This window comes from Puma concolor, chromosome E2 (assembly GCF_028749965.1).
Source record: "Puma concolor isolate L17-30 chromosome E2, mPumCon1.1.hap2, whole genome shotgun sequence".
Taxonomy (NCBI): Eukaryota; Metazoa; Chordata; class Mammalia; order Carnivora; family Felidae; genus Puma; species Puma concolor.
Genome location: NC_141681.1, coordinates 11231861 through 11259183, shown reverse-complemented (window position 1 = coordinate 11259183; position 27323 = coordinate 11231861). Strand labels below are relative to the sequence as shown.

Here is a 27323-nt window from a genome sequence, read left to right as displayed (position 1 = left end):
CCATGATCTCACTGTTTGTGGGTTCAAGCCCCGCGTCGGAGTCTGTGCTGACGGCTCGGAGCCTGGAGCCTGCTTCAGATTCTTTGTCTCCCTCTCTGCACCTCCCCTGCTCATTTTCTCTCTCTCTTTCTCTCTTTCTCATTCTCTCTTTCTCTTAAAGAATAAATAAACATTTAAAAAGTTTTAAAAAATAGATTATCATGGCTTATCAGAGTGGAGCCAATGCAATCACAAAGGTCCTTTAAATATGAGAAAAGATGGCAGAAGAGTCAATGTCATACACTGTGATGTGAGAAACACTTGACTAGCCATCGCTGGCTTGGAAGATGGAAAGGCGCCATGAGACCAAAACTGGGGACAACCAGCAGTTGGAAAAAGCCAAAAATGAAAGAGAAATTCCTCTCTAGAAAAATATTAAAATATCTAGGACATATTCAATTATATTTTAAAATCTAATGTGATACTGATGAAGGAATGCACAAATAGACAAATTAAATAGAAAATCATTATATAGTCTCAAATACATCTGCAAATTTAGTATATGCTAAAGGTGATATCTCAGTTAAGTATGGAAAAAGAGAGCTTTGTAATAGACGTATTGGGTTAATTGGATATCCATATGGCAAAAATAAAATTGTGCTCATGAATCATACTGATACTAAAAGAAATCCCAAATTGGTTAGAGATCTAAATATAAAAAGTGAAATTATGGAAAGAATCATGGTAAAATCCTCTAATACTTGTTAGTAGTGGAAGCATTTGCTAACTATGATTTGCAGTTAATCAAAATATTGTTAAACTGATTATATATTTTTTAACTCAAGATTAGTAAAATGTTATATGAGAAAAATAATTACAATTATACCATGGAGAGTTAATGTTTTTAATATATAGTTTCTAAAAATAGAGAAACAGTCAATAACCCTGTAGAAAAAATAGGACAAGATATGGACAAGTCACAGAAAAACAATGCCAATGGCTCTTACTCCAACCCTATTTCTAGAAGTCACTTGTAAAGACATATATCTATGTCTATACTACCCAAAGCAATCTACACATTTAATGCAATCCCTATCAAGTAACCAACAGCATTTTTCACAAAACTGGAACAAACAATCCTAAAATTTGTATGGAACAGCAAAAGACCCCGAATAGACAAAGCTATCTTGAAAAGGAAGAGCAAAGCTGGAGGCATCACAATTCCAGACTTCAGGTTATACTACAGAGCTGTAGTAATCAAAACAGATGATACTGGCACAAAAATAGAACATAAGTCAACAGAATAGAAAAATCCAGAAATAAACCCACAATTATATGGTCAATTAATCTTCGACAAAGCAAGAAAGAATATCAAATGGGGAAAAGATAGTCTCTTCAACAAATAGTGTTGGGAAAACTGGACAGCAAAACGCAAAAGAATGAAACTAGACTACTTTATTACACCATACACAAAAATCAATTCAAAATGGATGAAAAACCTAAATGTGAGACCAGATACCATAAAAATCTTAGAGAGAGCACAGCAATTAATTTCTCTGGCATTGGCCACAGGACCTTCTTTCTAGATACGCCTTTTGAAGCAAGGGAAACAAAAGAAAAAATAAACTATTGGGACTACATCAAATCAGCAAAGCTAAAAGGCAACCTATGGAATGGAATAAGATATTTGTAAATGGCATACCTGATAAAGGGTTAGTATCCAAAATATATAAAGAACTTCTAAAACTCAACACCCAAAAATCAAATAACCCAATTAAATATAGGCAGAAGACACGAACAAACATTTCTCCAAAGAAGACCTACATATGGCCAACAGACACATGAAAAAGTGCTCATCATCACTTATCATCAGGGAAACGTAAATCACAACTCCAATGAGGTATCACCTCACACCTGTCAGGATGCTAAAATCAACAACACAGGAAACAGGTGTTGTTGAGGATGTGGAGAAGGGGGAACCTTCTTGCACTGTTGGTGGGAGTGCAAACTGGTGCAACCACCGTGGAAGATAATATGAAAGTTCATCAAAAATTTAAAAATAGAACTACCCTACAAATGAGCCATCACACTACTGGGTACCCAAAGAATACAAAAGCACTGATTCTAAGGGATACCTGCACCCCTAATTTTCTAGCAGCATTATTCATAATAGCCAAGATATGGACGCAGCCCAAGTGTTCACTGATAGATTAATGGATAAAGAAGATGTAGCATGTATGTTATTCAGCCATAAAAAAGAATGAAATCTTGTCATTTGCAACAACATGGATGGAGGCAGAGACTATAATACTAAGTGAAATAAGTCAGAGAAAGTCAAATACCATATGATTTCACTCATATGTGGAATTTAAGAAACTAAACAAATGAGCAAAGGGAAAAAAAGAGACAGAAACAACCAAGAACCAGACTCTGAACGGTAGGGAACAAACTGATGGTTACCAGAGGGCGGGTGGAGGGATTCCAGGTGAAATAGGAGATGGGGAATAAGTAGAGCCCTTGTCATGGTGAGCACTGAGTGGTTAAAATAAAAAATGTAAAAATACGCTTAAAAAATAAAGACACCTTGTTAAATACAAGAAAAGATGCATGTATTTTTTTTTTAATTTTTTTTCCGATCTTTATTTTAGAGAGAGAGTGCAACTCAGGGAGAGAGGCAGAGGGGGAGAATCCCAAGCAGGCTCCACACTCAGCGTGGGGCCCAACACGGGGCTCGATCCCACGACCCTGGGTTCATGACCCAAGCTGAAATCATGAGTCAAACACTCAACCCACTGAGCCACCCAGGTGCTCCAACAAGATGTATTCCCACAGATGGGGCGCCTGAGTGGCGCAGTCGGTTAAGCGTCCAACTTCAGCCAGGTCACGATCTCGCGGTCCGTGAGTTCGAGCCCCGCGTCGGGCTCTGGGCTGATGGCTCAGAGCCTGGAGCCTGTTTCCGATTGTGTGTCTCCCTCTCTCTCTGCCCCTCGCCCGTTCATGCTCTGTCTCTCTCTGTCCCAAAAATAAATAAACGTTGAAAAAAAATTAAAAAAAAAAAGATGTATTCCCACAGAAAACTGTTGAAAGAACCAATTATTAGGAAATGGTTGGATAATCCAGGGCCTATCAACACAGAGTACTATACAACTGTATAAAGAATGAGGAGTATCATGAGGTATGCCCTAAAATAAAAATGGCAAGATGACCAAAGCTATATTTAGTGCACCACAATGGATGTGCTTATGTCTGTGCTTTTTCTTTTAAATTTTTATTTTAAGTAAGCTCCACACCCAATGTGGGGCTTGAACTCACAATCCAGAGACCAAGCCTCACGTGCTCTGAGCCCTCGCTGACTGAGCCCACCAGGCACCCCTTGTGTCTGTGCCTATAGGTATTTCCATTAAAGGAGCAACAGGAGGATACACCACAACATAGTAAATTGAATCATGGTGGGGGGGAGGGTGTAGGGCAAGTAGCAGAGAAGAGAGCTGCGGGAAAGGAGTCGAAATTGAATGAGTGAATAAGTTTTGTTTGGTAGATTTGGTATTGCAGGTGACTTTGTTTTCTTAAAATCCTAATGCAAATTTAAATTGTATAAAGGTCCTAAATACATTTCTTTTTTTTTTTTTTACACGTTTATTCATTTTTGAGAGAGAGAGAGAGAGAGAGAGAGAGAGACAGAGTGTGAGCAGGGGAGGGGCAGAGAGAGAGGGAGACACAGAATCCGAAGCAGGCTCCAGGCTCTGAGCTGTCAGCACAGAGCCCAACGCAGGGCTTGAACCCACAAACCATGAGATCATGACCTGAGCCAAAGTCGAATGCTTAACCAACCGAGCCACCCAAGCACCCCATGGTCCTAAATATATTTAAAAATAAAACAAAGATGTCTGTTGGTTTTCTAGGGCTGCCATAAGAAAGCACCATAGACTGAGTGGCTTAAACAACAGGAACTTATTTCCTCACAGTTCTGGAGCCTAGAAGTCCAAGATCAAGGTTCAGCAAGGTTGTCTTATTCTGAGAGTATGTCCTTAATTTATAGATTGCCACCTTCTTTTTTTTATGTTCACATGGCATTCCTTCTATGTGTGTCTGTGTCCTAACGTCCTCTCATAAAAGTACCAGTCATATCAGATTAGCGTCCACCCTAATGACCTCATTTTACCTTAACTCCCTCTTTAAAACCCTATCTGTAAATACAGTCACATTCTGAGGGACTGGGGGTTATGACTTCAACATGGGAATTTCAGAGGGACACAGCTCAGCCCAAAATACTGACCAGGAATGGATCAATTTGGTGGCTCTTTGAATAACCATACAGAGAGATTCCAAGTGACAGTGTGTGCAGTAATCACACAGTACCTGCCTGGTTGATATGCCTGAAGGATGAAAGGAAATGCAGATGAGAGAAAAATGATTCCAGCTAATACACCCACTTATCAAATTGTACCTCCCCAGTGGATATGCTCTAGGGCGAAAAGGAAATGCAGGGAGCTATTTATCCTTCCTGGTGCTAGGTGTTCTGCAGAAGCCACGGGACACCTTGGCTCAGACTGACAGAGGTAAGGCATTTTAGACGTAGAACATAGACTTCATGCATCCAGGAGCTAGATCCAATCTTTCTCAGGCCCTTAAACATTCAGGGACATAAACAGTCATCCGAAGTTATCCCAGTTTCTGTCTAGAGGTGGATGGAGGAGCTGGGCTAGAAGTTTATGCTCTAATTTATGCCCTGTGTTCCCTAGGGCCCAATCATGGATCCTTCATTCCTGGTAATCTTTCCTTTGCTCCTGGCCCTGTCAACACCTTGCAATGCTTGTGATTGTAAAATTCAGCACCCTCAGACATATTACTGCACGTCAGATGTCGGTGAGTCTAAGGGGACACCTTAGAGAAGTCTCCACCAAGGAGCTCTCACCATAGGGTGTAGAAATGCAGAGGTGGGGGAGCTCAGAGGTGGGTGATCTGATCAATGCCTTCATGAGACTTTGGATGTGGGAATCCTAGAGCAATGAAGCTGTGGGCCCCTGACCCATTTCTTCCTCCTCCCAGTCATATTAGCTGATATACAAGGACCAGGAAACAACACCGTGACAAAACAAGGTTTCAGAGTCAATGTCATTAAGGTAAACTTAGTACCTCCTTTCTTCTTACCTCCTTTTCTCAAAATAAGCAAGACTATCTGCTCTTGCTGAGAGATTTGGATGGTTTCTGGAGCCTAGCAACTTCTATGTAAACCTAAGGTCCTAGTCACTCTTTCCCTCCCATTGCAGGTACTCAAGGCTCCCAGAGGCATCCCAACAATCCACGAGATCTACTCACCCATCAGTTGGAAAGACTGTAGTTATAGGCTGAGGACCACTCAACAATCACTATCACTTATCGCAGGTGAGCATCCCTGTCCACATACAGCCCCTCAACCTTGCTACCTCCTCCTAAAAGGGCCACCTGACTTCTGCAACTAACCCCACCAAGGACCAAGGGCCCCATTATCATGATCTGACAGACTCTTCCTGGGGCAATGCTGGACCCTCATTCATGGCTGACTCTGTACCAGCCTCAGGGGTTCTAGACCCTCTGGTCTGACTTCCCAGGGGATATGCATACATGGTATACTAACTCAGGCCATGCTCCCCCATCACTGCAGGCTATCTGAGGGGGGGCACGTTGCGCTTCACAAGATGCCATCTGGTCTATTTCTGGTACTGGCTCACCAGAGAGCAGAGGCTAGGTTTTGAGGCAGCATACAGAACAGTATGCAAATGTCAAGTGAGTAGACACCCTGGTGATTTTTCTCTGCAGCCCAGGCACTGCTCTTGTCCCATGTCCTTGTTCCCAGATCTTCCTCCCTGCTGTCTCCCTCTGGATGACCCTTGCTCTTTCACCTTCCTTCCATTCCCTGACCTCTTCCCACTGTTTCCTTTCTGTCCTTTCCCTCCTCACTGCTCCCTTTAGCCTCTCCTTGTTGACAGACCCTTGTTGCCCTTGTCGGTCCAGGATGGAGTGTATGAACAGGAAGTGGGCAGTTCTGTATCTCCCTCCACCCCTAGGTTCAGCCCTGCCTCCACTGCTGGCATTCCTGCCCTCAACCTGACTTTGGAGAGTGTGTGTGGAAACAAAAAGACTGTAACTACAAGGTATGGGAAGGAAACCATTCCTTGTTCTCCATGTGTGTGCCCTCCATGAATGGGTACTGTGAATGGACCCGCATCCAGATGAACTATCCGTACCAAACCTCAGCTCCAGCGACCTCTGTTCGCTAGGCCCGGAATCATATAATAGAGTTTAATATTCTGTCTCCTGGTCTGGCTGCTGTTAACAGAACTGAGTTAGTTTTGTACACCTCCACTGAAGTGTACACTTAAGTTTTGTTTACTTTCTGTAAGTAGTGTATGCATCAATAAAACTTACAAAAACAAATCCCAAGTTGATAAACCACCCTGATGACAAATTCCCTTTATCTTCTCTGTTCATCAATTATCTTTTATTTCTTCTTCATTCAGCAACCTCATGCCAGACTCTAATCCTTCTTATTCCACAATTCCTGACATTTCCTCATCCTCTCAAAGCAAGAGCCCTGGGTCCAAACAAAGGGACAGATCCAGATCCAATTTGACCAAGGTCAAACTCCACCTGACACACTCTTAACCTTCCCCAGATGATTTGCAGAACCACAAATCACAGGAGAAAGGATATTCCTTGTTCCCACAGAATGAAGACTCACTTGCAAATATAAACATTGTTCCTTGTCATATTAAAATTCTGAAAATAAAAGACTTTTAAACTTTTATAAGAACACAAAAGGCAATATTTTAGGACTTCAAATCACAAAAGTTCCAAAATATATGAAGGAAAATGTTGATAAATTCCACTACTCTAAAATAAAATATCTTTCCCCAAATAAACCAAAGTACCATAAACACTATAAAAATATAAGATACAGACATAGATTGGAATTGGAAAGGATTTACAACTTTATGATAAAAATTAGATCTGAAGAGTGCTTTGGGGAATTGGTTCAAGTTTCCCTTTGAACATAATTTATGAACTTAAAAATTTCCCAGAGTCCTTCCAAAAAGAGTGTCTTCTCTGTGTTATTATTTAATTATGTATTTTATTAATCTAATTTTATTTTGTTAATTATTTTAAATTTTGGGATCATTTTGGATTTACAGAGGAAGGTACCAAGATAGTACAAAGAATTCATACATATTCTTTACCTAGTTTGCTCTAATGGTAACATCTTATGCAACACTGGTATATTTGTTAAAGCTAAGACATTAACATGAGTACAATACTATTAACTAAATGACACTTTATTCAGATTTCTACCACTTTTCCCTCTTTTTTGTGCCAGAATCTAATCCAGGATACTGCAGAAATTAGTCTGGTCTGTGACAAGTTTTTTTTTTAATTTCTTGAAGTTTATTTATTTGTTTTTGAGAGAGAGCGAGAGAGAGAGAGAGAGAGAGAGAGAATCCCAAGCAGGCTCTGCTCTGACAGATGGGGGCTCAAACTCATGAACCATGAGATCACATCCCGAGCCGAAATAAGAGTCGGACGCTTAAATGACTGAGCCACCCAGGCACCCCTGGTCTGTGACAACTTCTTAATGGAACTTCATTTTCAGTGACCTGGCAGTTTTACAGTGTACTGGTGTTCTGGAGACTCCCTCAATTTGGATGTGTCTGATGTATTTTCATGATCAGACTGGGGCTGTCAATTTTCAAGAATAGCACAAAGAGGAAATACTCTCATTGCACTGTATCACAAGTACCTAGCCTTGATATTACATCACTGATGGTGTTAACAATGATCACTTGGTTAGGCTGGGGTCCGCCAAGTTTCTCCACTGCAAAGGCACCGTTTTTCCTTTTTATACTCTTCGCCATGTCCCATTGGTTTTTAGTTGAACAATGGAATTTAGAAAATCGTATCTGGACACGGGTTCGTCATTGCTACTGGGGTGTCACTGCTTCCAGGCCTTCTCAGTAGACAGAACTAGGAAATATATGTATGCATATGAATTTAAGTATATCCACATGGTTATAACTATGGCCCTTTCTCTCAATATATATTAAAATAAACCTGAGTTTCATACTAATGCCAACTACAGAATAATATAGTGCTCATTATAGCTCTCACCTATTGATTATTTGTACCTTTTTTTTCTGACAATAGGAAACTTGACTTTTATTTTATTATTTGTTCGAACCTAGTATATATGTAAAGTAGTTTCAACATATACCCCTGTAAAGTAAATTTACCAATATAGTACCAGGTTTATGTAGTTTTTAACATAAATCCACTCATTCAAACTCACATGCACACAGTTTCTACCCTAAGGCCCCAAAGGGTCCCAAACACACCTGGGTCCATTCTGGGAAAGGAGGCCCTAGGGGACATGGTGCAGACTCAGAAATCTGGGTGAACTTACATGCATTGCCCGGAATAAAGACACCGCCTGATATTTCTACATCTACAATCCCAACCTAATTGATCCCGACCCCCAATTTCAACCTTCCAGTGAGCAGGTCTTCCCATTTAAAACTCTCAGAGAAACATAGATCTCCTGGCAGAAGGTCAAGAATGTAAGTAGACATGGTTATGGTTAATAGGCACAGAAGAGGCTGCCAAATCCATGCACCAATTGTCTGCGATCTCGCTCTCCCTGGAGTTCAACCAGTGACCTTGGAATCAGAAGAGAATTCTAGAAAAAGAAGACTGTGGAAAAAATGGCACAGACTTAGGGAACCAAATGGGAACAGGAAGGTTTTCTGTGCCTATCAGGCCACACACACATGTGCACACACACACACACACACACACACACACACAAATGTTTATAAATATTTGTGTATATGTAGGTGACATATATTTCCTAGGAAGCTTTATCTGCTGAGAGACTAAATGAAATGAAATTTATCAGTTGCATAGGGAATAGTTTCTTACATAGGGCACAAAAACCAGAAAGTATAAAAGACAAACTGATAAATTGTGCCTCATTAAAATTTAAAACTTTCATTCTTCAAAAGCTGCAATTCCAAAAATAAGAGAATGAGCCCCAGAGAGGGGAGTTAAATGCAAAACACATATATCTGACAAACATGCTATATCCAGAATATATTAAAAGAAAAAAAAACCTCTTGCTACTCAAAAGGAAAAATAACAATAAAAATGAGCAAAATGTCTGAATGGACACTTCATGAAACATGATACATGGGATGCTCAGTGAGTTAAGTGGCCAACTCTTGATTTTGGCTCAGGTCATGATCTCACAGTTGGTGGGTTTGAGCCCTGCATCAGGCTCTGTGCTCACTGCACAGAGCCTGCTTTGGATTCTCTGTCTCCCTCTTTTTGACACTCTCCTGCCCATAAGTATGCTCTCTCTCTCTTTCTTTCTCAAAAACAAATAAACATTAAAAAAATATTAAAAACAACATGATACAGGAATGGCCAATAGTCCCTAAAAATATTATTGGAAAAACACAAATAAAGCCTCTATAAGATACAACTTCATATTCACTACAATGGCTAAAATTTAAAAGAATGACAATACCAAGTGTTGACAGGGATTTGAAGTAACTGGAATTCTTCCAGTTTGTTCTTGGGATTATAAAATATTGCAACCAACTTGGAAAACATTCAACATTTTCTTATGAAGTTAATGATACAATTATCATAGGATCAACAGATTACAAACGTATTATTTATACAAATAATGAAAACAGAGAACTTCTTTAAAAATAAGGAGACTTGTAATGAATGTATATAATAGCTTTATTCATAATGACAAAAAATCCTGGGAAATAAACATTTGCCATCAGTAATTGAATGAATAAACAAATTTTGGTTTATTCATACAATGTAATAGTAACCACCAAGAAAAGGAACGAACTACCAGTATAGATGACAACGTGGATGCATTTTATAAGCATTGTCCTGAGAGGAAGAAACCATTTATAAAAGATATTGCACTGAACTAGTCTATTTATGTTAAATTCTAGAACATCCAAAATTACATTTATAGAAAATAGGTCAATGTTTGTCTGGCCTAAGGGAATGATTAGCTCCAAACATGTATGAGAGACTTGGAGTATTTATGCTGTTTTTCTGTCTCTTGATTAAGATATTGTTACCTAGTGTATTTATTCACAGAAATTCTATAGACTGTGTGATTGAAATGTGCAAGTTGCATTGTGTGTCCATTTCCATTATAAATTTGATCACATCGGTAGCCATCATTTTATTACTTCTTGTGATTCCATGGGTTGGCTAGGTGGAGCCTCCCCTCCATGTGACACCATCTGTAATTAGCTGCTGATGGAAATGGACTGGAACATTCATTTGCCACTGCCCATGTGTCCATTTATTATTATAGGCTGAATTGTGCTCCCAAAATTTATATGTTGATGTCCTAACCCCCAGTACCTCAGACCGTTACTGTAGTTAGAGAGAGGGTCATTAAAGGCATAATTAAATAAAAGGAGGTCACTAGGGGTCATTGGGTCACTAATCCAATATGACTGGCATCCTTATAAAAAGAGATTAGGACACAGACACACACAGAGGAAGGACCATGTGAAGACACAGGAAAAGACAGCCATGTACAAGCCAGGGAGACAAGCCCCAAAAGAAACCAACACTACTCACAGCTTGGTCTTGAACTTCTAGCCTCTATAGTTGTGAGAAAATAAATTTATGTTGTTTAAACCACCCAGTCTGTGTTACTTCACTATGGTAGTCCTAGAAAACTAATGCAGGTATTTTTTAACTTCAGGTCACTTCTCTTTCCACAGAAACAATATGACCAGGAGCACTTCCTTGTCCTCTCTGAATTGGGAGAATTTTTCCCTCATCTCTTTGTTTGAAAGTCACCCTTGTGTTAGCATATCATATGGTAGCCATCCATTTTCACCTTGTTTCAACACACCAAGCCAGCCCATCTATTAACAACTCTGGGTCTGTCTTTGTCCATCAGGGGGTCAAATTTTGTGAGTAAAGAAAAAGGTTTGGTGCAGGTAGTGATGATAGGGAAAAGAGAAGACAAAGAGGTACACCAAATATAAAGAATGGGCAAAAACAGAAAGAAAACAAGGAATAAGTAAAGGCAATGAAGATAGAAGGAGAACAACAAAAAAAAAAAAAAAATGAAGAGGGAGACGGAGCAAGGTACAGCAGGAGAGAGAAAGCAATAGCTCCTGGGCTGAAAGAACATTTGGTGGATCACTCATGGTAGAATTAGCTTCTGCCTTGTAGACACCAAGATGCTTTCTTTCTGCTCCTAGTTGTCCATTCCCATATTGCATGCTACATCTATTCAATTTTAATTTATTGTTACTCAAAGCCACTCATGAAGAAAGAAGTCAAACTTGGAGTGTCAGCACACTGTGTTCCCTCTGTAGTTTGAGTGAATCCAGCCCTGGGGCTTCAGGATACCCTGGGCAAGGAAGCAGATGAGCCCTGGATGGGCAGTCCTGGGAGCACAATGTCCTAAATTATTAAGGAGAGACAATGACTGTGTTTCTGGTCTGTTGGCCAAAATTGAGGGTTCATGTTGGCAGTCAGAGAAAACAAAGTGCTGGGGTATATGAGCTCATTCTAAATGGAGTATTTTTTTGCTAGAAAATACTCACTCATGAATGTATTTTTTCACCATGGTACTTTTTGTCATCAGATGTGTAGGTATATTGAAATTTCTCCTCAGGAGACTTGATCATCTGTGGAGGAAAGAGGAAAAATGATGCAGACTCAGGAATATGTGTGGGATGGGAGGCTGCAGTGTTGGTATTTGACCAGGACCTGTCTGACCCCCACATACTGCACATTCTCTCACAGCAGGATGGAGAATCCTCTGTTATCATAGGGAGATGTGTATGGAGAGGAGCTGGTAGGGTGAACCTGGTAATGTGATTTCATAGAGTTGCATTTTCCTATTGAAATGGTGAGTCCCTAGAATAAAGCCATCTTGATTGAGAGGTTGGAAAAGAGTATACATGGACCCTCTCATGGTTATGTATTCATGTGTCTCCAGCCAAGTCTCAGAAAGACAAAATATGTAGCCCCATGGCACCCACATGCCCTATCCCCCACTCAACCACCACAGCAGGGAGAATTCTTACCCCTTACAACTAAATGGTGAAATACCATAGGCAGGGACTCTGCATTCTTTACAGACTCACCAACTTCTAAGTAAACAATCCAGTGGTATAATAGCATACAAGAGTAGACTTGCCCAGGCATGGTCATGATAGCCAGGAGGATACAGAGACCACCAGGAAGTTGGGAGCCAGGTAGGAGCCTGGATACCAATGAAGGATTTAGGAAAAGACTTTCATACAGTTCTTCTGTCTTTACTGATATAACATGATAATATTACAGAATGTGGATAAATAATATTAGTGGTTTGTGGTAAGTATTCCTTTAATCATCATGAGAGACAAATTTTAACTTAATAGCACCTAGACTCAAAGTACTTGGGTTAAAATCCAAATTGCATTAATTTCTGGCTGTAGGACCTCAGGACAGCTCGTTCAACAGCTCACTCCTTAGAACCCTCAACTGTTAAATGTAAATAATTACAGAACTTTTCATACAGGACCACTGCCAAGATTAAATGTTAAAAACATGAAATGTACTTGAAGTATTACCTGATACCAAGTAAGCACTCAATCAATTGGACTTGTATTGTATATTTCATGGTTAGTAGTTATTATTACTCACACTAGCAATAATGAACACTACTTTAATAAATAATTATCTAACCCTTTTTTTTAATGTTTATTTATTTTCAAGAGAGAGTGTGATTGGGGGAAGAGCAGAGAGAGAGAGGGAGACAGAGAATCTGAAGCAGGCTCCACACTGTCAGCGCAAAGCCCAGTGTGGGGCTCAAACCCACCAACCATGAGATCATGACCTCAGCCAAAATTGCACACTCAACTAACTGAGCCACCCAGGCACCCCAAGGATCTACCTCTTTCAAGCCTCACCATACTCATAAAAATATGAATTTATTCTCCTAGTTTTGAACTATCTCTTCATTCCTAATCGCAGTATTAATTTCAGTCATATTGTTAAAGCAAAAAATGATATCAATGGCACATCACAACTATCCTAGTTTCATATAGATTAAAAAGGAACAACAAGATTCACCAGTGTAGTATTAATCATGGTTTTAATGTTATGATAATGCAAATTAACAATGTACTGAAATCATCCTCATTTCCTAAAAGGAAACCAATATTTTCTTGTGACTACTTCTTTGGCCCTGGAAAGGTCCTGGAATATGAAAGAACTCTGTAAGATGTCACAAAATTGCTCAGAGATTAGTCCCTATAGTCACTTTCCCCCAATGTCCTTCAAAGTCGGCCATGAATTTTCTTGTACATAGCCATGTCCCTACATCCTCACCTTACAATGACCACTCTCCATTCTCTGCAAATTCCCAAGTTCAGGCAGACACTTGGCTGGACCTTACTTGCCAATCAGGGGCCTATTGCCATGCCTCTAATATATAACATTTAATCTTTTTTAGGCCATGAGCCCTGATATTTATTTATTTATTTTTTAATTTTTTTTAACGTTTGTTTATTTTTGAGACAGAGAGAGACAGAGCATGAACAGGGGAGGAGCAGAGACAGAGGGAGACACAGAATCTGAAACAGGCTCCAGGCTCTGAGCTGTCAGCACAGAGCCCGACACGGGGCTCGAACTCATGGACCGTGAGATCATGACCTGAGCCAAAGTCGGACACTTAACCAACCAAGCCACCCAGGTGCCATTTATTTATTTTAATGTTTACTTTTGAGAGAGAGAGAGAGACAGAGCGTGAGTGGGGGAGGGGCAGAGAGAGAGGAGGAGACACAAAATCTGAAACAGGCTCCAGGCTCTAAGCTGTCCGCACAGAGCCCAACACAGGGCTTGAACTTGGGAACAGTGAGATCATGACCTAGGTTGAAGTCGGACACTTAACCCACTGAGCCACTTGGGCACCCCACCCTGATTTTAGCCACATGCCCAGGCTTTTGCATCAGGAGAAGGTGCCAAATGGGTCAAGGATCAATTGCTTGTTCCTAGGCCCTATCAGGGCCTCTCAATACCACCCATGAACTCATCCAATACCCCTGCATAAGCAAGGGGGAGAAAGACCACATTGTATCTGTGGTCAGAGATATATGAGTGCAGTACGAATTCATGTTTATTTTAATATATATTCAAATTTTTTTTTTTTCAACGTTTATTTTATTTATTTTTTTGGGACAGAGAGAGACAGAGCATGAATGGGGGAGGGGCAGAGAGAGAGGGAGACACAGAATCTGAAACAGGCTCCAGGCTCTGAGCCATCAGCCCAGAGCCTGACGCGGGGCTCGAACTCACGGACCGCAAGATCGTGACCTGGCTGAAGTCGGACGCTTAACCGACTGCGCCACCCAGGCGCCCCTTTAATATATATTCAGATGCCCAGATGCACAAATAGATATGCTTATATACAAAGATTAGCATATGTATGTATATATAAATAAATATGCATATATAAATATGTGTTTGTATTATTTATTAAATTAGTTTGTTTGTTTGTTTACTGGCTCTGTCTCCTAAACAGACCTAGAGGCATTGACACCCTGATAACAATGAGCACACCTAGTGCCCAGATCTTGGTTTCTAAACACCATTATCTAATAAAAGAAATCAGAACTCTTTTGGAAAAGGGCTGTATACAGGGCAAGGGCAGTTAAAACACAAGATGATCCCATGTATATTAAAAAGACACATGAATCAATATGAAAAAACTCCCAATAGCCATGGCTGGAACAATTTTCCAAGCAAAATGTGTAACAACTGAAACAATTAAAATACGGGACAATTTTCCTAACAAATACATAATATTAAATTATAACTCAAAGAATAAAATAAATATCCATCATTCTGTGCCAATAAAAACAAAATATTAAATAAATGAGGAGAAGGGACAAGTCTTCCTTACAGAAGAATTGCAAGGGAGCCTGGTGGCTCAGTCAGTTAAGCGTCCATCTTCAGCTCAGGTCATGATCTCACAGTTCATGGGTTCGAGCCCCATGTCAGTCTCTGTGCTGACAGCTCAGAGCCTGGAGCCTGCTTCAGATTCTGTGTCTCCCTCTCTCTCTGCCCCTCCCCTGCTCATGCTCTGTCTCTCTGTGTCTCCCAAAAATAAATAAAAGTTAAAAAAAAATTCAAATAGCATGTGTAGATATGTGCCTTCTAGGAGGTGGGAAATTCATTTCCTTTTTCTGAAGTATGGAGAGGACTTACCATGTCCCAGAGAATAGAATACGGAAAGGAGAAAATAGTGATTTTCTAGTAGAAAAACACTGAAGAAGCCATCTTAACCAAGTGATCAAGGCTAATATCAGCAGATATCATTTATAGCAATATCATATACAATGAAAAACATACTCCACCTCTGAGTACATTTTAAAAAACACCTTTTCTCTTTTCAAAGTGCAATTTACTTAGATATGTCACATAATGCATTGTATTTAAATTACAATTCCTTTGTAAACCTCTGTTATACTAAATTTGTATGACTGAATCTATAACCACTAACTTTATTTTTTTATTTATTTTTTAATATAATTTGTTGTCAAGTTGGCTAACATACTGTGTATACAGTGTGCTCTTGGTTTTGTATAACCACTAACTTTAAAATAATGCAACAAAATGAAATGCTGACCATTCAGTTTTGTCCTCTTTTTCTGTTGGACTTTCTCATCTATCTAGGACCCACTAACACAATGCAGACAATTTCAAAATGTGACTACTGGCATATAAGCTCTTACCTTCCAGTCTTTCGAGATGTTTCCTGAAAATGTGACTCAAATTGAATACTTCCCTTGGAGATAACCAATTCATATTGTTAATGACAGAAGATGGAGGTATCCTGGCCTTCATGATGCTTAGCACATATATGTTGAAAAATAGCATACTTAGTAATTTCCAGATCTTGTTATAAGCATGTTTACAACATCTCTCTCTCACATACTCTGAATTCAGTTTTTGGCTTTGCAAGCTGAGGGGAGTTTAGGAGTCTCTACAGTATTTGGTTGAGACCATCATTGCTTGTCAGGGAAGTGAGCTGGCAAACAAATGATGAGGATAGAGCATTTGTGCTAATTTAAGTGATCTGTGTGTGATTTAACTCGTGCTCTTGATGCCAAATTTTTGTGCAAACGTAATTATCCCTTGGTTCCATATTTAGGTTTTAGGAATGCCTAATATTAAAGTTGAAAAGTTTTAGTGGATTTTCTCCTCAAGCTCAGCAATTTGCCTTTACAAAAATTACTTAATGATTTTGACCTTAAATTTTTCGCCCAAGAGAAAACAGACAATAACAAGATAATATCCCTAAACCTATGAATTCATTTATAATGCGACACCAAATGATGCTAAAGCCAGCACCAGATATTGAGGCTAGTTTGAAGGATGATGAATGGTGACATTCTAGGGCTCTGTTGCTGATTAGTGAGATGCTCTCCTTTAAAGATCTTTACAGGTGGCTCAGTTGCTTAAGCCTCCAACTCTTGGGTTTGGCTCAGGTCACGATCTCACAGTTCACTGACAGCACGGAGGCTGCTTAGGATTCTCTCTCTCTCTCTCTCTCTCTCTCTCTCTCTTCCCTTCCCCTACTTGCACCCTCTCTCTCTCAAAATAAATAAACTTAAAAAAATAAAGATCTTACAAATAAAATAATCATCCATTAAGGAAATGATTAAATAGGGCCTGAAGGAACCCACAGAGCCTGTTGTGGGTTGAGGCATACAAACCAGTACATTAGGTTATAAGTGACAGAAAACTAGCTCAAAGTCACTTCAGCATAAGAGGGAGATCTATGAGCTCTCCTAATTAGGAAATAAAGAACTGCCCCTGGCTTCAGGCCTAGCTTGATGCTAGGACTCAATACCTGTAGGACTTTTAGTCCGTCTCTCCACCTCATGAATCTGCTAGACTCTTCTGGCATCCTTCCTCAGACAGGTTCTCAACTGCCAACTCAGAAACCCCACAGAAAATAACCAGCTTTTTCTCTTCTCGGGCATAAAAATCCAAGAACTCTCACTGGGCCATGTACCCTTCATTCCCCAATAAGTGTGGTCTGAGCTGGGGTACTCTGATTGGACTGGGTTGACCCAAGCCTTCTACTCTGTGTCCAGGGAAAGATGGTCATGACCAAAAGAGCCATGTGGGTGAGGGAGAAGTTCCTGATAGAGAAAGATGAGCAACCCTTTCTTAACTCCCTTTTATTTATTTTTTTTAATTTTTTTAACGTTTATTTATTTTTGAGACAGAGCATGAATGGGGGGAGGGTCAGAGAGAGAGGGAGACACAGAATCTGAAACAGGCTCCAGGCTCTGAGCTGTCAGCACAGAGCCCGACACGGGGCTCAAACTCATGGAGCACGAGATCATGACCTGAGCTGAAGTCGGACGCTTAACCGACTGAGCCACCCAGGCGCCCCCCTTAACTCCCTTTTAAATGAGTGCCTTAGAGTTGGTTTCTCTTACTTTCAACCCAGAATCCCAACTACTGTAGCGAGTTGTAGGAGATGGGACAATGAGTAGGGAAACTGCTTTCTAGGCACAGGACTGTGACACTGCACACCACATGTCTCACAACAGCCCTGGGGTGCTGATGCAGAGCTGCTGCTCAGAGCTCTTGAGCGTCAAGCTATACCACCAGAGAAACACAGCAAGTTGAAGAATGGAGTGATGTTTTGCCTGAAGGAAAAGAAGACAGACTTGAACTGATCCCTGCCAACAGCTGGGATGTGTAATTTAAACATTCCACTGCCCTAAAGGGAGTCGTGTAACCTGGAGCCAGTGGGACAGTCCTGGTTTAAAATATTCTGCTCACATCAGCCTAGATATTGTCACAATGCCCCCTGAAGAGCTAATTAATGGTCATACTTACCCAGGGTAACACAAATAAAACTGGTTCCCAGATCCTGTAATGAGAAGATTCCAACACATGGGTTGCAGGGGCAAGAGAACAAGAACTTCTTTTGAATCCATAAAGCCCCAACAATGCTACCACCATAGTATTCATTGCATATGGTGTGAACAGATGCAAAGATGCGGTCCCGAGCATTTTTCTAACTGTAGGGCCTTGAAACACATTACTTGAATTCTCTGGGCATCTGTATACTTTGTAAAAAATGTTTAATAGTCATCGCTTTGTGGGGTTAATGTGAAGATTCAATCTGCCTACTATGTAAAGTGGTTGGTACAGTGCCTAGCACATAGTAAGTGCTGAACAAACATCGGCTCTTATTATTATTACAAAAAGTATAGGGCAGCCTCCACCAACCTAATTTAAGAGGCAGATGAACTCTTAGTTTCATCCAAATATGTTATATACACCACTCTGGCCATTACAGATTCATCACTTGGGATTAACAAATAATCTCTATGGCAATGCCGAAAACTCTAGTAGGAAACATGAAATACTACATTCAAGACTTTCATAAATAGTTCTCAATGTAGTTATTGCCTCCTAATGGGTTTTAATGAAGAGAAGGGTGACATGAACCACAAGAATCTTCAGATAGGTACAGATTGGGATCGGTGACACTGGAGTGTTATCAGTGACACTGGTGGGCTGCAATGGGCTGAGAAGAAAATGTTTTGATGGAGAATTTTCTGATATCACAATGATCTTTAATTCTCATTATTCACCAGGCAGATTAGCTGGTCTCAAACACAAACACAAAAACAAAAACAAACAAAAAGAGAAAACAAACACACAAAAAAAACCCCTATCTCAAAGCTCCGTAATGTTTGGAGCAGGAGTCTACATATCCAAAACATGTATTTTTCTGCCATCTGCTGGTCATTTTTGAGAAGGACAACAATCTTTATGTGAGCAAAGATGGGGTCTTTGGTGCCTCTCTTCTTTCTTGCCCCACCTGGGGACTTGCCCACAAATCTCACTGGAACAGTGGGTTGTAGAATTTAGTTTGTGAAATAGGTGATGGGACTTTGGAGATTCATTATGGTGGTATATGGAGACACTGATGGACTTGTATGGGGTCAGTGATTAGTGTCTGTGGGTTCAGTAGCAAATGTCCGTGGAGTAAGTGAATGTGGCTGAGAGCTGAGTGATTGAAATGGTACCAGAAATGGATTTTTTTTTTTCTGGACTTAGCAATGGAGTCTCTAGAAATAATGTCTAGAATAGGATATTGAAATATCTGAGATGTGGAATCTATTTTGTCTATGGTACACAGTCTGTAGGATAAATGATGTTTAGACAGAGGTGTCTATGATGTGGGCTCTAGAGGCCCAAGAATGTGGAAACTTATGTTAGTTGAATGATTAAGAAATGTTTCAAAATTTAATATATATTAGGTAAGTTTATCTAGCCCGTGTGAGTTTCTTGGCTGTGTAAAATATCCTAGTTCTTAGGAGATGCATGTATTCAGGGGTGAAACATACTGATTTCTGTGATTTACCTTCAGTGTGGTTTAGCAATAAAATGTGCACGTAATTTTCCAAACGGTTAAAAACTATCAACAAATTAGAAGTTCTAAAGTATATGTGAACTGTAAACATTCTCAAAAGACACAAAATTAACTTGAATGAAAGGAAAGACCCATTGTGTCTGGGGTTCTCTAACATCAGACGCCTCATTCCATCCAAAGTAAAACAAAGCATACAAAAAAGAAATAGATCCAGAGAAGCCTGGGGTCAAAGTCCAGCTGACATATCCTGAAACTTCCCTACGTAATTTGCTCAACCAAGAATCGTTAGGTGAGGAAAGGGAGAATATTCTAGTTCCCGTAACACAAAAGTTTTAAACTTTTATGATAACACAAAGGAGACTATCTTTAGGACTCCAAGATACAGAAGGCACAAAATGTGGAGGCCATTATTAATCAATCTGATTACTTTAAAATAAAACATGTTTCCCAAAATAAAACCAAATACCATAAACACTGTAAGATGAAGACACTGGAAGATGCAGACCCAGGGTAGAATTGTAGAGAATTTACAGAATAAGCGAGGTCTGAAAAATCAGTGTTTTGGAGAATTGATTGAATTTCTCCTTTTAGCATAATTTGTCATCTCCAAACTTGTTCAGAGTCCTTCCACAAAAGTGTATCCTCTATTTTTTGTTCTATTCGATTTTTTATCATAGAATAAATTTAGATTTGCATACAAGGTTCTAAGATGGTACGTAGAATTTTTTTTCATACCCTTCACCTAGTTCTTGCCCTAATGAGAACATCTTACATCACCAGGGGACGCCGGTCAGAACTAAAAAATCAACACGGACACAATGCTATTAACTCAATGGCAGACTCTATTCAGATTCCATCAGTTTCTCCACAAATGTGGTTTTTCCATACAAGAATCTAATCCAGAATATCACAGCCCTCAGTCACTGTATCTCCTCAGTCTCTGATCTGTGACAGTTTCTTGATCCTTCTTTGTTTTCCGTTAACTTAGAAAACTTAAAAGAGTGTTGCTCACCTATTTTGTACAATGTCCCCCAATTTTTTTTGGTCTCCTGTATTCTTATTATTAGACTGAAATTATGGTTTTTGTGGAGAAAATTACCACAAAGAAGAATCGCCCTTCTCATCTAATTGTATCAGGGGTACATTATATACACATGATACTGGCGATGTTAACCTTTATCACTTGGTTGAAGTGGCGACTTACCAGGTCTGTCCACTGTAAAGCCACTTTTTATGTTCCCCTTCCATACCTTTTCATTTGGAAGTGAGTCACTAAGTCCAGCCCACATTCCAAGGCAGGGAGAGTAATTGGAATTAATTCAAATTGCTCTGTAAGGGAGATCTGCTCCCCTTTACCACCCCCATCTATTTATTTAGTTAGTTATTTGACATTATTATGGACTCATGGAGATTTATTTTGTTTTGGGGGTTATAATCCAGTCCTCATATTATTTATGTATTTGCTCAAATTGTTCTAGCTTTGCCTATGGGGAGCAATTTCAGGTTGACTTCTGTACCCGTTTGCAAAGCCCATATTTTTAAAATCAGAGTATGGTATTTAAAAACCAATATCTAGAGGAGTAATGTCATCAGAATGGCAGAGGAGGCAGCTGCAAGCTCTCATCTCCCCCCGAGACACATCAAAAAACAAGCAGAAAATGTCAGAACCAACTTTATCAGAACTCTGCGAAACAATCAACAACTGACGGCAGCCAAGCAAATGCTGAATCAAGAAAACAATAAGACTTCAACAGAGTAGAAAAGTTCTGTGGTGATTTTATTTGCCTTTATTCCCCCCATTCCCAGCTATAAGGTGGTTTTATTTTTTTTTTTTCAACGTTTTTTTTTTATTTTTATTTTTGGGACAGAGAGAGACAGAGCATGAACGGGGGAGGGGCAGAGAGAGAGGGAAACACAGAATCGGAAGCAGGCTCCAGGCTCTGAGCCATCAGCCCAGAGCCTGACGCGGGGCTGGAACTCACGGACCGCGAGATCGTGACCTGGCTGAAGTCGGACGCTTAACCGACTACGCCACCCAGGCGCCCCTATAAGGTGGTTTTAAAGCAATAGCAACCTGCATTTCCAAGAGGCACCCTGCTCCCTGAATCAGGAAGGAACAGAATAGACCTTAGTGGCAAATTAGTGTGTGTGTGTGTGTGTGTGTGTGTGTGTGCGCTCAAACCTGTCTGGTGGTTTATCTGAAGGACTGATGGAGGTTGTTCGTCTCTGTTTCATCTAACTTGGAAGTCAGCACAAGGGAGTAGGTCCGAAAAGTAGTAAGAGTGGCTCAAAACACTACCAGGCCTGCTAACACCCCTCAGGTGCCAGAAAACTACCTGGTCTTACACAGTTTACCCCCTCGAATGTGCCTACTTCTGCTGTCTGCCATAGCAATTCTGGCTGTTCTCCACCAAGGGCTTTCATCATTCCCCACTTCTAGAAACCATCCTAGAAACATGTTCCCACCATCTAATTCAGTTCCTGCCATTTGGGCAAATGGCCCCAGCTTTAGCCATTGTGATGTCCTTCAGATTGACTCCCGTGTCCTTTTGGTATATCTGTAACTTTTATTTACTTATTTAAAAACTGTACATCCTTCCAGGGCATGGTTACTGGTGGGGGTGAGGGGTGGAAAAGAAAGGAGGTTGGCTGAAGGGTACAAACTTTAAGTGAGATGAATAAGTTCACAGAATCCAGTGTACAACATGGTGATGTTAAGTCCTGTCTCCAAATTTAATCTTCAATACCATTTGGCCACCAATCACAGATTCTTGTCCCATGTCCACCTCCAGGCTCTTGCGAGTACATGACAGCTAGATTCCACTATTCTATTGAAATATTGCCCCTGTTTTGCTAGCAGGCTCAATATGTCCCTGGCTAGGATATATTATGACTTTCTCTGTTATTGACTTCATGGGAAGCACTCGCAAGGCTTTGTGTTAGGAAAGAATTTGGTAGGATGTGATAAGAGTGCATGACCTTAGAGAAACAGTTGATTCCAGAGCTGAAGAAATGAAAATGCACAGTGGCCCTGGGACATCATCTCATGCCATAAATCAAAGATTTTTTTTTCTAGCTTCATTAAGGTACAATTGATTTTAACACTATGTATATTTAAGGTATATAATGTAATAATTTGATATATGGTATACATTGTGAAATGATGACCAGAGTCAAGCTAAATTAACAAATCTGTCACTTAGTGACTTTGTGTGCATGTGTGTGTGAGTGTGTGTGTGGTGAGAACACCTAATATCTACTCTTTCAGCAAATTTCAAGTATACAATACAGTATTATTAACCAAAGTTCATCATGTTGTACACTAGATCTGAAGGACATCACAATGGCTAAAGCTGGGGCAATTTGCCCAAAATATATGTTGGTCGTATAGGCTTACACCCCAAAAGAATAAAGTAAGTATCTTTTACCAGATGGTGGTAAATAAAATATTGAATAAAGAAATCAGTGAAGAAAAGGGGCAAATTGTGGAAACCCCTGCAAAACTTCACTTCCCTCCTCTTTGGGTGCAGGCTGGATTCAGTGACTCACTCACTTCCAAATAACATACGAAAAGGTAAAAGTAGTGACTTTAGAGTGGAGAAACCTGGAAACACCTTCTTAACCAGGGGATCAAGGTGAATATAACCAGGGATAACTCGTAGTGGTATCACTTGATATGATGCAATGAGAGGGCAATCCATTTCTGTGATATATTCATCTAAAAAACCTATAATCCAAATCTAACCAAGAGAAAACATCATACAAACCAACAGTGAGAGACATCTTACAAAATACCTGACTTGTATTCTTCAAAATTATCAAGATCATGAAAAACTAGGAAAGAGTGAAAACTGTCACATATTGTAAAAAGCTAAAGAAGGCAAATAGAGACTCCTGGATCTGATCAGGGAAGTGAAAAAGGCTATGGGTGGCAAGACTGTGTACATGGGAATAAAGTTAGGTTAGCTCATAGTATTGTACCAATGTTAATTTCATTGTTTTGACAGGTGCACCAAGGTTATGTAAGATGTTAACCCTGAAGAAACTGAATGAAAGGTATACAGGAACCCTCCATACTTAACTTCCAGCTTTTCTGTAAGTCTAAAATTATTCCAAGTTAAAAGTTCATTTATTTATTTTTTCAAAAGATTTTATTTTTAAGTAATCTCCACACCCAACGCAGAGCTCAAACTTACAACCCCAAGATCAAGAGGCATATTCTCCACCAACTGAACCATCCAGGTACCCCTAAAAGTTTATTTAAAAATTCATACTTTAAAAAACAAAATTGTAGGGGCGGCTGGATGGCTCACTCGGTTGAGCATCTGACTCTTGATTTCCGCTCAGGTCATGATCCCAGGGTCTTGGGATCCAGCCCCACATCGGGCTCCATGCTAAGCGTGAAGCCTGCTTCAGATTCTCTCCCTCTCCTCTCTATCTCTCTAAAATTAAAAAAAATTAATAAACAAATAGAATCAAAAGTCTCTAAAAGAATAAACAAAATAAAACAAAGGAGCCCACGGGCAGGTGGAGTTAGCGACCAATGTAAAGGAAACTAAGAAGAATTATTCCAGTTGCCCCGTGAACCCATCATTAGCCTGTATTTTACTCATGGTTATGCCCCAAAAGATGAAAATGAACTACAGTTGACTGTACATCCTCCCAGGAGCTTGAAGGCCCTGCCGAAACTTTGTGGTGCGTCTCAGCTGAGACTGCCAAAGGGGAGACGCTGTAGAACAGTGACCTAGACTAGGTGCATCTAGTCCACAGATTCCAGGGGCAGATATGTTTGTGTCTAAGCTGTTATGGATTTGTTGACCTTCTTAAGTGCACACATGAATACATTTCCTCAAATCTGAGGAGCTTTCAGCCATTAAATTTTTCTGCCTATTTCTTTGTTCTCTTTCTAGAACTAACGTTATGTGTTTAATGCAATATATTTAATGGCTCCCCAAGGGTAGCTTAAGATTTGTTCATTGTACTTCATTCTTTTATTTTTCTGTCCATCAACTGGATACTCTTAATTGATCTGTCTTCAGTTTTATAGATTCCTCCTACTTCTAGCTGAAACCTGTCATGGAAACTCTCTTATCCGTATGAGTTATTATACTTTTAAAACTCCTGATAGTCTCATTGGTTTGTATTCATAACCTCAACTCGTGTATTCATATTATCTATTTTATGAGTCATGTAATTATCTTTACCTATGCTTTCTTTTCATTTTAATCACATATTTATAATACCTGTTTTGAAGTCCTTTTCTGCTCAGTCCAACATCTCAGCCCCCTCAGTATGCCTGCTGACAGATTTTTTTTCCTGTGTAAAAGGCATACTTTCCTATTTCATTGCATGTATTACTGAAAAATCGGCAATTTAGATAGTACATTGTACCAACTTTGGATTCTGTTCCCACCTTGTGAGTGGTTGTGGTGGCTGGATTTTTATTTGTTTGCTTAGTGACTTGCCTGGACAAAAAGTCTGTTTCCCCCTCGGTGTGTGTGTGACTGTTGTCATCTTGTTTCCTAGAGCTTGGCGTTCCATCCCTACACCCTTGTTACTTCCCCTCAATAACAAGATGGCACTTTACCCTATTCCAGCTAGAGAGTATAAGCACTGTTTATGGAAACGATGGAGCCAGAGAAAGGGATTCACTAAATTTGCATATGATGTCCTGGCAAACTCCTAAGAGATGCATGTATGAAAATAACCAGAGCCAACACAGCAAAATGTTTGAGAAATCGACTACTGTATAGAATACCAAACAGGTTTCACAATCGGCCTCTGGGTAGCACACAAGTGAAAGAAGTCAGAATCACATTGCAAAGGCTTTGAAAGCTAAGTTCATAGCTGAACTACAGCCCATGGCAGTAGGCCAGAGTGTGTGTTCCCAAACCAAATGGGTGGGCCACTTACTAAAAGGGAAGATTTTAAAAGGAACCATGTCAAATAATAGTCAAAATATTCCCAATATAGTCTAAAATAGCATAGTTGCAGGGCATCCGGTGGCTCAGTCGGTTAAGCATCCGACTCCTGATTTCAGCTCAGGTCATGATCTCACGGTTTGTGAGTTCGAGCCCTCTGTGCTGATAGCACGGAGCTTGCTTGGGATTCTGTCTCCTTCTTTCTCTGCCCCTCGCCCACTTGCTCTCCATCTCTCTCTCTCAAAATAAGTAAAAATAAACTTTAATAAATAAATAAATAAATAAATAAATAAATAAATAAATAACATAGCTGCCTCCTCTTTTGTAGATCTGTGGTTTGCCTTGTTAGAGCTTCCAACTAAAAATCTTCTTCCTAGTAATTCATGTGGCTTGCCTTCAGTTTTAATTTCTTATGATTCAGAAGCACTCATGGGAAAAGAAGTCAGAGCCTGAGGGTGACCTAAGTGCATGCAGGTATCCACAGAAAAGAACACACTGTGGTCCACAAATAGTCTATTCCAGAGGCTCAGGGGACCCTGGGGCAGGTATAGAATGGGGCATGGTTTACCAGTCCTGGGAGTGCAGTGTCCTGGGTGCCTCATGAAGAATAATGTGCAGAGAGGGTGACCTCTTAGCCTGGGAAGATGAATGGTCTGCTTTGGAGGAACACATGCCAAGGGTAAGGGGTAGGAGTCTGGAGAGTGATCAACTCACCCTAGATGAAGAATTTCTTCCGAGGTGTCCACTTCTGAATGTAAACACTGTTGTCCTTAGAAGTCAGATAAATGAACTCAAATACCCCTTCAGTAGCCTTGATCACCTGTAAAAAGATAGGAGTGTGGCATGGGATTGAGGACTATGGGAGTGTTTGGGTCAATTCAAGCTGCTATAATAAAATATCATAGACTGGGGCACTTAAACAACAGACCCAGTCTATTTCTCACAGTTCTGCAGGCTGGAAAGTCCAAAATCAAAGTGGCCACAGCCTTGGTATCTGGTGAGAATCCACTTCCTGGTGTGCAGACCACTGCCTTCTTGCCATATCCTCAGGTGGTAGAAAGAAAAAGAAAGTAACTTCTCAGGTCTCTTCTCATAAGGCCATTAATCCCATCATGAGGACCCCCTCTCACAACCTTCTAATGGCCCAATGGCCCTATATCCAAATAGCATCACATTAGGGGTTAGGGCTTCAACATATGAATTATGGAGGGCATGATTCAATTCATAGAAGGTAGGCAGAATAATGGCTCCCCCAAAGATGTACTTGTGAAGAACTTGTGAATGTGGTACCTTACATAGCAAAAGGAATTTTGCTGATTTGGTTAAATGTAAGGACACTGAGTTGGGGAGAGTGTTCTGGAATATCTGGGTGTGCCCAACTTAGTTGTATGAATCTTAAAAAGTAAAGAACCTTTCCTGGTTCTCAGAAAAGTAAATACAACCCTAGAAGAATCATTATAGAGACGCAGCATAACTCCCAGGTCCTAGACTGAGCCAATCGTATGCAACATTAATGGCCTCACCCCCATCCTAAGAATGTTCAAGACCTGTCAGGCCCTCACTGGAAGGTCACACACAAGTCAGTGGTCAATGCTTATGGCTCTCATCCCAAACTACAAGATTGGCCATGCCCAAGACATTACCAAAGCCGGTCCATGCTTCCTCAGGGAATGAACAGAGAATCTGGCTTCCTCTTACCCATGGCTTCAAGACCTCAACCAGTTCATCTGGTCTGCACTACAGTTTGTCGACCCTCCAAAAAGTCTTATGTGTCCTTGAGCATTGGAGATCCTGTATGCAAGAGTCACAGGAGAGCACACGTCAAGCAAGGAAATGTCCCTATCGAGTCAAAGACTTAATGAGTGGGCAATTACAGGTCAGAAAGCAATCAGCATACCTTCATAAATGCTGGATACACATTAATCTGTAGCCAGATC

General features: G+C 40.2%; 1 protein-coding gene and 1 long non-coding RNA gene across 2 annotated transcripts; one reads left to right on the top strand and one right to left on the bottom strand.

Annotated features, from left to right (window-relative positions):
* Positions 1-4727: 4727 nt before the first annotated feature.
* LOC112857574 (metalloproteinase inhibitor 1-like) lies at positions 4728-6612 on the top strand. Its single transcript, XM_025920915.2, has 5 exons — positions 4728-4845; positions 5029-5102; positions 5250-5364; positions 5624-5745; positions 6027-6612. The coding sequence occupies exons 1-5, from the start codon at positions 4731-4733 to the stop codon at positions 6237-6239; spliced, it is 639 nt and encodes a 212-aa protein (XP_025776700.1). The 5' UTR covers positions 4728-4730; the 3' UTR covers positions 6240-6612.
* An 821-nt stretch (positions 6613-7433) lies between these two features.
* LOC147573367 (uncharacterized) lies at positions 7434-26301 on the bottom strand. The gene is made up of 3 exons (XR_015244683.1): positions 26101-26301; positions 11613-11696; positions 7434-7977 (listed from the first exon to the last, which is right to left on the bottom strand). It is a non-coding gene; the product is annotated as an uncharacterized LOC147573367 (long non-coding RNA).
* Between the last annotated feature and the right edge of the window lie 1022 nt (positions 26302-27323).